General features: G+C 40.2%; 1 protein-coding gene across 1 annotated transcript in view; it reads left to right on the forward strand.

Moving 5' to 3' along the window:
* Nucleotides 1-14,605, forward strand: part of LOC134791983 (uncharacterized) — a 320,377-nt gene that overhangs the window by 296,948 nt on the left and 8,824 nt on the right. The window contains exons 4-11 of the mRNA XM_063763080.1: nt 9,083-9,874; nt 9,958-10,098; nt 10,441-10,565; nt 11,041-11,169; nt 11,333-11,501; nt 11,892-12,055; nt 12,937-13,104; nt 13,788-13,990. Coding sequence (XP_063619150.1) covers nt 9,083-9,874; nt 9,958-10,098; nt 10,441-10,565; nt 11,041-11,169; nt 11,333-11,501; nt 11,892-12,055; nt 12,937-13,104; nt 13,788-13,990 — 1,891 coding nt within the window. The remainder of the gene's footprint in view (nt 1-9,082; nt 9,875-9,957; nt 10,099-10,440; nt 10,566-11,040; nt 11,170-11,332; nt 11,502-11,891; nt 12,056-12,936; nt 13,105-13,787; nt 13,991-14,605) is intronic.

Below are 14,605 nucleotides of genomic sequence, written 5' to 3' on the forward strand. Positions count from 1 at the left end.
CCACTAATGAGAGCGCCACTGGACGGTCGACGCAGTCTTAAGAGGCTGTCAATATCTATAACGCGCACACTGTCTAATTGTATCGGAGTAAATGAGATAGCACTGTCGCACGTAGCCGTTGGCCGAGTATCAGCTCGACACGAGTCGAACGATGTCTTTTTCGCTCTTATTCACTCATTTTTCTATCTACCTCTAATGGCAAATTTTAAGCGAGGCTAAAGGCTACGCTCAACTAGTGCCGCAAAGTTGATTTTCTCAATAGTTAATATTTTGCGAAGCTGAACAGGTGACTATTGATTAAAACGAAGAAAAAACCCTTAAAAGTGTCCCCAGTACAGTTTTTCATACGAATGCTCGACCTTAGCCTCACTTTTTACCTCAATTTACCATTGGTTTGTGTTCCACATGTCCTCTACTTCAGCTTAGCCTTTGGTCTCGCTGCGCCATGCTCGGCCTGCGGTCTCGCTTTTTAATACAATGGACATTGGTTGGAGTCTGTGCTTAACTACTTATCCTGAAGCCTGAAGCACGGCTTTGACTTTGCATGAAAGTTCGCCTCACTGGGGCACTTCGGACTTTTAGGCCCAGGGCTATAACCGCGACAATCGAAGTTTGCAAATTGCGGGCATTTTTCTCTGTCACTCTAATTACGCCTTCATTGGAGTAAAAGAGAAAGATCCCCGCAATTTGCAAATTTCGGTTTTCGCGGTAGCCCCTCAGGTGAAGATCGGTACCCGGCCTTGCGATATTGTTAACAAAAAATTTCGCGCTCGCTGCGCTCGCGTTTTTGGTTGGTTTTTTGGTTGACCCTGTATCTACATGTTAGCTTGACTGGTGAATGAATAGAGTTAGACCAAGAAAATTTTGCAATGATTTTGATAGCATACGCAGTGCTACTAGTTGCTAGTGCATATGTTATTTATACGTCATAATTTCATGGAAGTTTTGACGTTTAAATTAACACTTGCACTGCATGTGTTATCAAAATCGTTGCAGAATTATCTTGGTCTAACTCTAGTAATTTTCTTAAAAAACTGCTTAAGTAACATCAATTTCAAGGACATTGGGTGTTGACAGCCCCATAATATGTGTGTAAAAGCGGTTTTATGACATTTTTTCAACGATTTTAACAAGTCTACAAAAGTTTCGGTTTCGGTTTCGGTTTCGGCCGAAACTAGAGCCAAAGCCGAACATTCGGTTTCGGTTTCGGCAAAAAAACATGTTTCGGTCGGACACTAGTTATAACTGAAACCCGGAAATATTTGTCAAAGGGTTCTCAATTTTTTCTACTTGCATTCATTATTTATCAATTTTTTGCCCGCCGAAATATACCCTATATTAGACAACACGCTCAAAATTCCCAAGTCAAGTTATGCACAAGTTTGGCATATACTTTGTCAGAAATATAACCAATTTTCTACTAAAAACAACGAATTTGTTTAAAATTGTCGTTTTGGGCAAAGTTTCCCTGGAGGCAAAGTTGGCGTTAATGACGTAACATATTATTGCAGGTGACTGTACATAAATGTTTCGGTGATTTTGAGATTATTTTCCAGGTTAGTTTACTAACAATCAAGTTATGCAGATACCGATTTCGTGAACGTATAAGTAGTAAGGTACCGCTATAGTTTAGCGATACCGATTATTTTTGAAGGTAAAACTATACCGGTTGAAACATTAAGATATTAAAATTACAGCAGGGACAACCATTTTTTATAGGTGTACCTAAACCATCATTGGCCGAGCGTTAGCAAAGGTCTCCGTTTCAGCTCGGGCAAAAATGCTTTTGTATGTTCTCCTTTGCAGATCACATTTCTCAACTGATTCTCGTGATAATTTGTAAGCAGGTTCGATAGAACTATTCTGTTTCGCTTTATCCGCCAAAATGGAATTGCCACCCTGCTGAAACTTTATTTATTTAAATTCCTATTGAATGGATTTTGCACCTTATGAAAAACCGTATAGAGTAGTAAATAACATTTTACATCTGACTTAATGACATCTTGTTTTATTCGCTTTAATTGTACAAAACGCGTATCTCGACAAAGCAATATTAGGTAGTAAAACAGTCAACAATCAAATGAATTAAATAGGTACGTCACGTGTGACATGAACAGACAAGGAAAGCAAGATTAAATGCATTGTTTCACTTTCATCTTTAAATGGAATGCTTTTACCTTCAAAGGAGGCTAGTGGTCAATACTAAACTAAAAGTCCAATCTTAAAAAAACATGATGGGTCACTGACCTGTCCCAGTACAGTGAGGTAGTGTGCGTGAAGTGCGCTTGTGTGTGAAATGGGGTAAATTAACAGAATCTGATATTTTACCCACCGCTACCGTCGCCTTAAATAACGACCGGCGAACGAGAGCTCTGCAAATCCGGCTTAGTCTATACAATGCTATTTTGACCATGCAGCCAGAGTCCTAAAAGATCGTTCGTTGTGAAACTGCCCGTGGTGTGGCCAGATTAACGGAATATTCTGGCAAGCCAAGTTTTTAAGTAGAAAACTCAAGTATGGGAGATCGATCCTTCGCGCCTGCATTTTTAGCCGCCTTTTTCTACTGACAAAGCCGACTTGCCAGACAATAGAATGAGTAGCTTTGAAACCTCAGTTCAAATAGTAGCTTTTGTTTTAAATTAAATTAAATTGTAAATATATTTTATTTGATCTTGATGTGAGCTCAGATAATATATTGAATTAAAGTGGAAGAAATCTTAAACGGACTAGCGAGCTCCCCATATTTACCAAAGGGAATAAAATGATTACCCACTAATACTCTCAGGCCAGTGCTGTTCTACGTTAAGGTGGTGGTACTAGTGCTCAACATGCCAATGCCCAATATATGACACCCTGCTGTCACCTCTATTGACAATGACTTAAGTTTCAAGATGACATGTACTGGGACCGCGTCAAGCACCAGCACCACCACCTTACTACGAATTCAAATATTCAATAGGCTTAACGCGCCGAACATCTAAATAAATCCATCTGAACATAGGCAGGCTTACTACGTTAAGCCATCTTTAAACTATTGGCTTATTGGCTATGTGCGAACGTGCTTCTTCTAGGGGGACTAAAACAAAGATGCGCTCCATGTGGCAAAACGTAAAGTTCGTAGGTAAAGCGGCGAGGCATCAATATCCTTCCTCACCAGCGTACCTTTATTTACGTTAGGAAAATGAGTTCACGCATCAATTTTGCCAGACTGTTAACCCATTTTCTTTAAGCTCATATAGAAAAAGAAAGCCAAGTTAGATTTGGCTTGCCGATGAATATGTTTGACGCGCCGAGGCAGATATTATTTGACATGTGGTAGGCTAATTCGCCAGTACCTAACTGGCCACTTTTAGTACAAGTTACAAAAAGTGGCCAGTTACTGGCGAATTGCCCTATTTGTCTAATAACTAATGTGTCCCGTAGCCGTAGACGATCACCAATGTGCGCCCACAATCAATAGTAAGAGCGTTTTCACATTGTCCGATCAGGAGAGAGCCATTCGCATTAAGTCCGCCTTTTTTGCATTATCTATCGTTTTTAGAGCACCGCACAAAACTTTTCGCGGTGCTCTTATGGGAACACTTCGGTCTTGTTTAGTAATAATGATTATTAAATGCATAAATAATTACAGAAAAACACATATATCTTACATTTTTCTGCCTTCGGACATCCGATATCGGATCAGACAATGTGAAAACGCTCTAACAAGGTATTTTATTACAAGTCCAAACATAACAGCGTTTGGCAGATCATGGAAAATATAAACAAAAGGACTACCTGGTACCCACTGGAATATTTTCTGTGCAAAACGTACTCATTTTCATTCGTAATGAATCGGTGCAACATATCACGTCAGCTGCATAGTTCCCACGGCCGACTAACGTCAGTTTACATGAAAATAATACTCCATCGATGCTAATCAAAGACGGTTCTATTGTTACAGGTTTGTTTACCGCCGTCCGTTAGGTTAACCTTTCGTTAATTATAGTCGGATTATGAGGACACGTACAATTAGGGATGTGCTGTTCCCGGTATTATTACCGAGAAAAATTTGTGGAACTGGAACGGCTTCGACTTCGCTATCGAGGATGTATGAATCTAAGAGTGGTACATTAGTATAAGATTCTTCTAATGTTTTCGTAAAAAGACAAATCTATAGCATTTACGCCATTTAATTATTTTTAATAGTATTTTAAATGAATATCTCAAAACCCTTTCATTTGAAGCATCGTCGAAAAATAATTTAGACCCGTTTAAAATAAATTATTTAACCTTAAAGGGATGTAGACGTATTAACAACACAAAACACATTGTTGTAACAAAAAATATCGAGGAGCGTCACTTTCTAAAGTGTATTCCTCATTTCTGTTGTGAGTGTAGTGTCAACAATACACAATTTGGAATATGTTTCTAAGATGTTGTTATACTTCAGTGTCCCCTTATATATGGGAACATTCCGGGAACGTTCCCGCATCCCATCACTAAGTGCACAATTAAAGCGATACACGGACACGAAGATAGCAACACAATGAAAAGAATTCACATAATCACATCACCGCATCTGATAAACATTAGTTATGCAACTTGGCTGACTGCGAGCAGGGCTGTCGCTCTGAATAAACTAGGGCTCTGAGCTGTAGACCAAGCGGACCCCCCAATGCTCTGCCATATTGAAAACTGTCCTATGAATAATGAATAGTATGAGGTCTCCAGCGACTGTTTGTCACTGTGACGAGGTATGAAATGGGCCGAAAATGAAATTCTTTGACTGTACCTGCTCACAAAATTTCATGAAACTCGATTGAGAAAATGCGACCTGTAGAGGAAAACAGCGGAACAAACATACGAAAGCATTTTTTTTTGCCCACGCTGAAACGAAGACCTTTAATTGCTTTCACTCGGGCAATATTGATGCTGTGGTCTTATAAAAATTATGAAAGTAGATGCCTATATTATCTTTGGTACCTTCAGTTCCACACAATTTTATCCCTACAAAATTATTAATAATATTATATAAGAAAATGCTAAAGTAACTTTGTCGGTCTGTCTGCCTCTTACTTCTTCACGCTTAAACCGCTGAACCGATTTAGATGAAAATCGTTTTGGTTTGAGATAGTTTCAAATCCAACGAAGGATAGGATAGTTATTATCAATCGTCATCATCATGCCACTACGACAAAAGCTATAATAACCTATAAATTCTCATTACGAAGGTAAAATACAAGCAACAAAGATTAACGTTTAATCCTGGACTAGTCAATATAAATAATATAATTAAATTAATTCTTATCCCAAATACGTCAAATTGGTTAACCCTTTTGATCTTCAGAGTACCACCAAACGTCGAGAACTGATTCGAAAAGGCTATTGTGTTAATAGATTGCCAATTAAACTTGGCTTTTACAATGGCCAACGTTGTTACGTACTATTTTCTCATTTACTGAAAGCGCTTTGTGGCAACCCTAGTTAGGAACTATTAACAAAAGCCAGTCACGTATCCCGCGGCTCGTTTGCGCCAATTCATTCGCCTTCTACCACTAGTCTTTATAAAGGGAAGATCTTGCTAGGAAACTACAGCCTTTTAAGCCCTTTTTTACACGGAGAGTCGACGCGACTTCACACGATTGAAATGTAGACCTTCACTTATAAACTATGTATAACTTACTGTAATATGAGCCGCAAAAGCCCAGGTCGATGGCATTTCATACATTGAAAGGGACGTCCGAGTCCGACCCGATGTCAGGTTGATTGGGATTGGGGATGGGTCCAATGGGTCCGTAATATTGGTATTGTAGTCAAAACAAAGCGTATTTGCTTAAAATATACTCGTAATTGCACGAAGCAGGTATTTAAAGCGCTAAAGGGGCCCACTGATTAACAGTCCGCCGGATGGTAAAGTCGCACCAAACAAAGTCTGCAGCGGATTTGATAGCCCATGCAGTGTAAGTGTTATGTATACGTCATAATTTCATAGAAGTTTCACGTTTAAAATGACACTTTCACTGCGTGGGCTATCAAAATCGCTGCAGACTTTTTACGGTCTGACTATATCTGCCTGTGGATGAATTTAACTGAAAACATATCATGTTCCATGTTAGGAAATACCCCGCATACCGATTCATTTATAGTAATAATATTACAGTTTTCCTTTGTTATTTTAATGTTGACCGTAGTTACTCCTATTTATTAGATCCATTGTTCTGTAATGCCGGGTTTAAACGGGGAAGTTATAACGAGGAAGCTAGTTGAGGGGGTAAATTGCTAGTTGGAATTAATTTGCACTTTTTCTTTTATAACTAGAATGCGGTGGTAATTAGGCACACATGTTGCATAGATAATGCTCTGGCAATGTTCAATGCAGCGCTATTTAAATATCACAAGGTTTTTAATTGATTTTTTTTGCAAACTTAGTTTAATGCTGCTTGAATTAATTGCCGTTGTAAAATCGGACGCTAAGGCGTTATTAGTAGCAACATCTTCTATAAGTACGGTGGAGTTTGATACATACTATAGAATTTACTCGCTCTATAGTTCGTTTTTTTAGCATTAGAAAAAGACTACACGATCTTGAGGTGCCTTTTAATTGAAAAACGCTTTTTTAAAATCAGTAAATATTACTTATGAAAGCAAAATAATGTAAATAATAGTATATGATTCATAATTGTTACATATATTTGCCGTGACTTATTTTTCAAAAGTGTTTTTCAATAAAAAGACACGTCAAGATTGTTTACCTTTTTTCTAATGCTAAAAAAACGAACTATAAACAATTTGCTTCATATTTTCTAATGCTAAGGAATGGGCGCCCGTTGTCTTTGTAGGTATTCTCAAAGCAAAAGTTAATTGGAATATTATCGAACCAGTAATCTATGACTTTATCGTCATTTCCCATCAAGTGAAATTGTGTCGCTTAACCTCAAACTCGGGTAAATCCATTCGAACCTCTCACCAAATATCTACCCTATTACCTTTCCTAAATACCAAAATCGCATAATCTGACAGATGGATTTACCAGAGTTTGAAGTTAAGCGACTCAATTGAACTTGTAGGTACCAGAGGGCCTACCGCGAACACCGAAGTTCGCAAATTGCGGGTATCTTTCTCTTTTACTCCATAAGAGTGACATAGAAAGATGTTGTATTAAATTAAAGAAAAACAAACTTTCTTAGCCAGTCGCGTAAAATTCACAAAAGTTTGAAAAAATATTGAGAATATGTTGTACTATTTACTAGGAAGATAACTACTTCCAACTAAAAAATCCAATATGGATTCCTTTACTATGTTTATTTTTGTGCCAGTTTACGAATTGATTGCGAGTCAGTAAAAAAAATATGTTAACTCATTTTATTTTGCACATTTTACCATTTATTTAACGGCGTGATGTAAATTTTTGTAGAATTTATCCCGTTGCAAAATATCTCGAGAATCAGTCGTATTAAACTCCCGTTATGGCACTTTCCAATTAAGCTTTTTATTTCAGCCTTTCATAAATTGAACGACTCGAAAATTAAATTGTTTCCTCAGACCGGTCTATAGCCGCGAACTGGGTTTCTTTTAATTAAAATTAAAAGTTCAGCTACCTACTGCAAAATTAGAAAAACTGTTTAGGTGTGCTATATTTTTAGGGATAGTATTTATTCTTTTAGACAAATCTTTTAACAATTGCTCATAATTAGATACTTTTATATAAAATGTTACTGTACCTCGTCGTGTCATCATCGTGCAATCATCTAAAATTACAGTGTCCTATTCAAACGTTTTAATAGTAGGTACACAGTAATACAGTATCGATTTGTCTATAATGAATCCTCTTGTTAACTCTAATGGCCATTTCTACTGCGAGGCGAAGACTGGCTGTTTTATAATACATAGATGGATTATAAGCGATCTTAAGTCAGTTATATAAATTTCCCAAATTGCCGAAATTACCAATTAAACACGATCCCAGTAAACTTCAACAGTCTGTGACTAACTTAATAAAACAGAATTATATGCCGAGACCCATCTGGCTTCCGGAGACAAAGTTAATTTTGATGAAATTAATTCAAAAGTTTAATTGAGTAAATGCTTCTTAAAGTTTCTTATTGGTTACTTCCCGTATCGTATCCGTATCAACACTTTTCGGTTTCGCCGCGGCCGCAGCCGTTCTCCTTTTAAATGTGCACCCTGTTCAGACACTTGACCTGTTTTTATATAAAAATATGCGCAATTTACGTATTTTTGTACGTCACCCTATGAGGAGGAGGAGGAGCCTCGTGAGCCTCGTCCTGTCATGTGCAAGCTGCGTATGACCGTTTACAGACCTCGTTTATTTTAATCTGGTTTCAGTGAGGCGTTCCGTGAGGCTTTCAAGTGCCCGCTCCGAGCCGAAAATCCAACAAGACATTAAACCTCATTAAAACCGTTTCTTAGAAATCCTGCCTCTTACAAGGGCTTTCAAGAGAGCTTGTTTAACATTTAGTTGATTTTTTCCTTTTATCAGGGAATGAATGAAGGGGGAATAGGAAGGTGCGGTAGTAATTACCGTTATTTATGAGCGGTTTCTATCCCTCGACTGCGACTGCAGGCTGTGATTTTATTCATTCAGATGCCCGAGGCTCTTTGCACCTCGAATTAGTTTTCATAAAATATCGCCTGCCATTTGTTTAAGTGTCCCAGGGCCGTTTGTGTTTCAAAGGTTGTTTCGGAATAGTGAACGGTCTCCCACCAATTTAATTAATCATGGACAAATAATGTTTAGCTATTCCTTTTGGGAACTACGAACTACGTTAAATATAACTTGGAGTTACCTACTCACAGCAGTCACAGCTACACGCCTACGTGAGCTTGTATGTATCATTTAAATATATTCTCCAGTGTGATTAAATAATATGTGTGGGAGGATAACTCAATATAGTAGCTATCATGAGATGATAGAGTTAGGCTTGTCACCTCTTTTGTGAAAGCAAATTGCCTGCTAATCTATACGTGTTTGAACTACAGGAAAGAGAAATATGTAGTTCGGTGCTTATCTTTTATGTAATCTATAACATTACATTTTGTGTGTAATCGTCCACTGACATTTATTAATGTTTTATTCCAGATGATGACACGTCGGAGGTGTACGGCGTGATCACGGCGGACGGGCTGTTCGACGGCACCATCTGGACGGCCACCGAGGAGTACTACGTGGAGCCGCTCTCCCGGTATGACTCCTCGCACCCCTCCATGCACAGCGTGGTGTACCGCCGCTCCGACGTCGACCACCCCAACGACGGCCAGCCCGCGCCCTGCGCCTCGCACCAACTACACCTCAAAAGACTACACGGAAGCCAAGCGGAACTATTCAACCTAACTCTAGATGACTCCCTCAACAACACAGAAGACTTAAACAAAGAAATACATAGACGCAAAAAACGATGGCTCCCAGAAGATGAGATGCAAGACGACGAACCTAAGAAAAATCCCGAATTACCATTAGACTTAGACGTTCCTTATACTAGTAACAGCGATTTCGAAAAATTAAGTACGAGAAAGCCGAAAATTAAAATCGATAAGAGTAACCTCATTACTAAAGTCCGGCTCGATTCTGAGGAAACGAGACCGTCGAAGCCAAAGACGCACGTCGAAGTGATAAAGACGAAAGCCGGGGTCGTAACGGTTAGTAAGGATATTGTTAAGAAGGAGCCCGTAGGATATACAGTCTTGAGTGGAAACGGAAGCGACGATGGTAGACACGTCAACAAACGAGCAACCGTCGATCCGAGGAAGACCACTTGTCTAGTCTATTTGCAAGCTGATCACATGTTCTATCAAAGATATGGATCTGAAGAAGCTTGTATAGAAGTCATGACTCGCCATGTACAGAAAGTCAACGCCATTTATAAAGTCACAGGTTAGAAATTGTAATTTACTTTGTGTTACTTTTACTAACATCCTTGCATGAGGATTCAAACATAATGTGATTGCCTTTTACAGACTTCAACCAAGACGGCAAGCCAGACAACATCACGTTTATGATCAAACGGATAAAGGTACACACGCTAGACGCTATGAAGGACCCCGCCTACAGGTTTCCCAACAACTACGGTGTTGAGAAATACTTGGAACTTTTCTCAGGTACGTTCTATTTGCATTTCTCGTTATCTACAGTGAAGTTTCTAACATTATTGATAAAACATTTTGAAGGACTTCAATTTAATCAAATAAGTTTTTCAGATTTAAATGTTGAGTATTTTTAGACATTTGAAAAACACGAAAATACTTTCTCAAGTAGTCGAGCGTTTGAGAAAGTGAAACTAGTAACTTTACTGTAAACACGAAAAAACGAGAACTTTTAAAATTTTACTTTGGAATCCATCGAATTCAATTAAATAAAAAGTTGTATGCCTTCCTAACTAATAAACACTTAAGAATTTGCCATGGGAGAAAAATGACGTTGATTATGATTATTATTTTCAGAGGAAGACTACGACGCGTTTTGTTTAGCGTACATGTTCACATACCGAGACTTTGAAATGGGTACTTTGGGTCTAGCGTGGACTGGTGACCTTAAAAACGCAGGCGGAGTCTGTGAAAAGAATGGGGTAAGATCAGTTATTCCGCAATTTAGCAGATAGGTGTGTGAAAGAGATGATAATTACACGTTAGTACATTTGTGATGTCAAACCGAGACGCAGGAGCCCAATGCGGTCGACAGACCAAATTCGCTCAGAAAGAGGTGGAGGCAAATTGCCAAAGAGAAGCTTCCATAGAAGTGGCCACGACACTCAGTTGACTCAGTGATGAGGAAACCGATACAAGGAGGGAGGACATTTTGTCATGCAAGACAAAACATTTGTCTCTTTCTATCGTCAGTTTATAGACCTGTATTTATTTTTTAAGCCGTTTACACAGCATATCTTAAAGAGCATACAGCATACCTCGAGGATAGTTAGCGTCTATGATCAACTGTGTCGTTCACCACCAGGCGGGGCTCGTACGCAAACTGGCCGCCATTTTAGAAATACCCACTTATTTTTCTACGCGTTTGTTTTTTTATAACGACCAATGTGTTTGCAGCATTACCGGGGCAGCATGAAGTCCCTGAACACGGGGATAGTGACATTGCTGAATTACGGCAAGCACGTGCCACCTGCGGTATCACACGTCACGCTCGCGCACGAGATTGGACACAACTTCGGCTCGCCGGTGAGCACTATTAGATGTACTTAAAAATTGACCCAAAAATACACTCAAGACTGACGCCAAAAAATGTTTTTTGGCTAGCAAATGATGAACGCTGGAGCTCCAGGGCCTCCTGGGGTTATGTTTGGACTTTGCAGTAGAACTAAGATGGCATTTTTCATTCCAGCACGACCCAGAGGTGTGCACCCCGTTCGGTGAAGACGGGAACTATATCATGTTCGCCCGAGCGACCAGCGGGGACCGTAAGAACAACAATAAGTTTTCGCCGTGCTCGCTCAGAGCTATTGATCCCGTGCTGAACAACAAGGCACGGTCGCCTAAAGGATGTTTCACAGGTTAGTTCATCTAATTTTTACATTAAATTTGATCAAACTTAAAATAGACCTATCGATTTATCCCATTTGTATTTTGTCACTGCTGCTCCAATGCCACGACGGAAAATAAATAATTACCTATAATCAAAATGTTTGCCTCCCTCCACTAAGTTTTTTTTCGGCCTTGGTATCCGGTTGACGCCTGACGCTGCTTATAGCGTTACGTTTTATAGAAATTTTCTTGCCTTCCCATACAGCGTGACGCTGTGAGTAAAAAAAATACGTAATATGAATATGCATGCGGACTGTAGCCCAAACCAACCAACTTGTATAATGTGAGAAGGCCGTGCCAAGCGGTGGGACGGATTGTTAATTGACAAATGTTATGTCAATAACAAATTTTCTCGTCAGAACCCCAACCAGCGATCTGCGGCAACGGCGTCGTGGAAGAGGGCGAGGAGTGCGACTGCGGCTGGGCCTCGGAGTGTACTGACGTGTGCTGCCGGCCTCAAGCGGCGAGGCCTCATTACAAACCCTGCACACTTACAGAGCACAGCGTGTGCAGTCCTAGTCAGGTGAGCCACTTGATTATGTTGTGTAGGCAGTGATTGACAAAATTATACGGGTATAGCAAAAGGACCTCTGTTACGTCTCAATTTATCCAGTTCCTTTTTAGGGTTCCGTACCCAAAAGGTAAAACGGGACCCTATTACTAAGACTTCGCTGTCCGTCCGTCCGTCCGTCCGTCCGTCTGTCTGTCACCAGGCTGTATCTCACGAACCGAGCTAGACAGTTGAAATTTTCACAGATGATGTATTTCTGTTGCCGCTATAACAACAAATACTAACAACGGAATAAAATAAAGATTTAAATGGGGCTCCCATACAACAAACGTGATTTTTGACCAAAGTTAAGCAACGTCGGGCGTGGTCAGTACTTGGATGGGTGACCGTTTTTTTTTGCATTTTTTTCCGTTTTTTTTTTTCATTATGGTACGGAACCCTTCGTGCGCGAGTCCGACTCGCACTTGCCCGGTTTTTAACAGATTTTGGGGCATTCCACGAGACTGTCGCTTACATAACGCAATTCTTCTAATACTTCTGGAAATGCTGAGTAAGCGATATTGGGTCAGGTAATATTTCATGACTTGGCTAACAAATTGGCAGTATATTCTCGAGATTCACGTATTTTATTGAGGTAGCTACCATACAAGGCAAAAGCGTTATGTAAGCGACAGTCTCGTGGAATGCCCCTTTTGCTCTTCCACTTTGCTATTCTGATTTCAATTTTTTGTTCTGAAACTGGTATGGATTTCATCTGGACAAAATTATGAGTGTGTGTATTGGAGAGTATTTCTGGTCCAGCAATGTCACTTTTGACAGCTGACTTTCTGTAATAGGCGAGGAAATAAGTATACCTAATTATGGCCAGCATTGAAATCGGGGTGATTTTACAGGGTCCATGCTGCACAGCCTCATGCACACTGAAATTCGGCGACAAATGTCGCTCCGACAACGGCTGTCGCGACGCGGCACATTGCGACGGGAAACGCGCCGCCTGCCCCGCGAGCAGGCACAAGGCGAACAAGACGCGCTGCGACAAGGAGCTGGTTTGCTTCATGGGGGTAATTTATACATAGCCTTTGTGTGTCATTTTATATCATGAACCACTGTTGCAGTTTATTATAGGACTGCAAATTGAACACTGACTGACTCTATCCACTTGTGTAAACCCTTAGCTCTACTTATATTACGCAGTCTTCACCAGTTCATGCAGAGTTCGTTCATAGATTTGATCCATCGATCATCGGTTCTCCAGCATAAATAAATAAACATACTAACATTTCTCTTAAATTCTTGTCATCCATATGTTTTACACTATCATACATCGATGGTGTAAGAGTAGACGTACAAGTGGACGTATAGGTACGTTGCCCCATTTATAAATATCCATAAATCATAAATTTTCGCTTGTATCAATTCATCATCTTCCTCGCGTTGTCCCGGCATTTTGCCACGGCTCATCCCACGGCTCACGGGTCCGCTTGGCAACTAATCCCAAGAATTGGCGTAGGGATTAGTTTTTACAAAAGCGACTGCCATCTGACTTCCAACCCGGAGGGGAAACTAGGCCTAGGGATTAGTCCGGTTTCCTCACGATGTTTTCCTTCACCGAAAAGCGACTGGTAAATATCAAATGATATTTCGTAATACATAAGTTTCGAAAAACTCATTGGTACGCTCACACGCTTTTACCGCTAGGCCACCAGCGCTTTCGCTTGTATTAATTCTGTAATGTATATTCCAGGAGTGTACCGGCTCTATCTGCCTGGCGTACGGCCTGGAGTCGTGCCAGTGCGCGCCGCGCAAGGACGACCCGCGCTCGGCGTGCGAGCTGTGCTGCCGCAAGCCCGGGGGCCCGTGCGTCTCCTCCTTCCATTGGAACGCGGCCCCGTTCGACGTACCCGACATGTACGCTAAGCCGGGCACGCCGTGCAACGACTACAACGGGTAAACCTCTTTACAATGTAACAATTAACCAATCAAACCCGATGCTGATGTTATCCATCTGCAGGTAGGTCGGCGGTCGGAGATGATGTTTTTGGTTCTACTGATTTTTATCATTACCTGAAATACAAAGCGAGAAATTTATATCTACAGATGGATATTTCTTATAAGTGTCTTTAGTTATTATATAGATCCGCATGGCCCAAAAACATTAGTTAGTCTCTTTTCAAATATATTCCTAGGAATCTGACTATAGGTACATCGGTAATCTTACTAATCTTGTAGCTTTTGGTGGCAACATCGATAAGTAAGTTAACGCATAGTCAAAGTGCTCTGCATCTATCTTTACCAGCAGGGCTACAAAACGTTCGTAATTTTTCAAGAGCCCTAACAATTTTTTATATCACAATCACAAGTAATGAATGTAAAACATTTACATTAATTATTAACAAACAAACAAAGAGACACAAACAAACAAAGAGAGTGTATAAGGGAGAAGTGGAAGTGGGAGTTGGAAGGGGTAGACCTCGACGGACTTTCTATGCTCAGATCGGGGAAATCCTGAAGAAAGGCCAGGCCAAGAACACCCTAAACCGGCGAGCGTGTATGAGGAATGTT

The sequence above is a fragment of the Cydia splendana genome, chromosome 7 (assembly GCF_910591565.1).
Source record: "Cydia splendana chromosome 7, ilCydSple1.2, whole genome shotgun sequence".
Lineage (NCBI taxonomy): Eukaryota > Metazoa > Arthropoda > Insecta > Lepidoptera > Tortricidae > Cydia > Cydia splendana.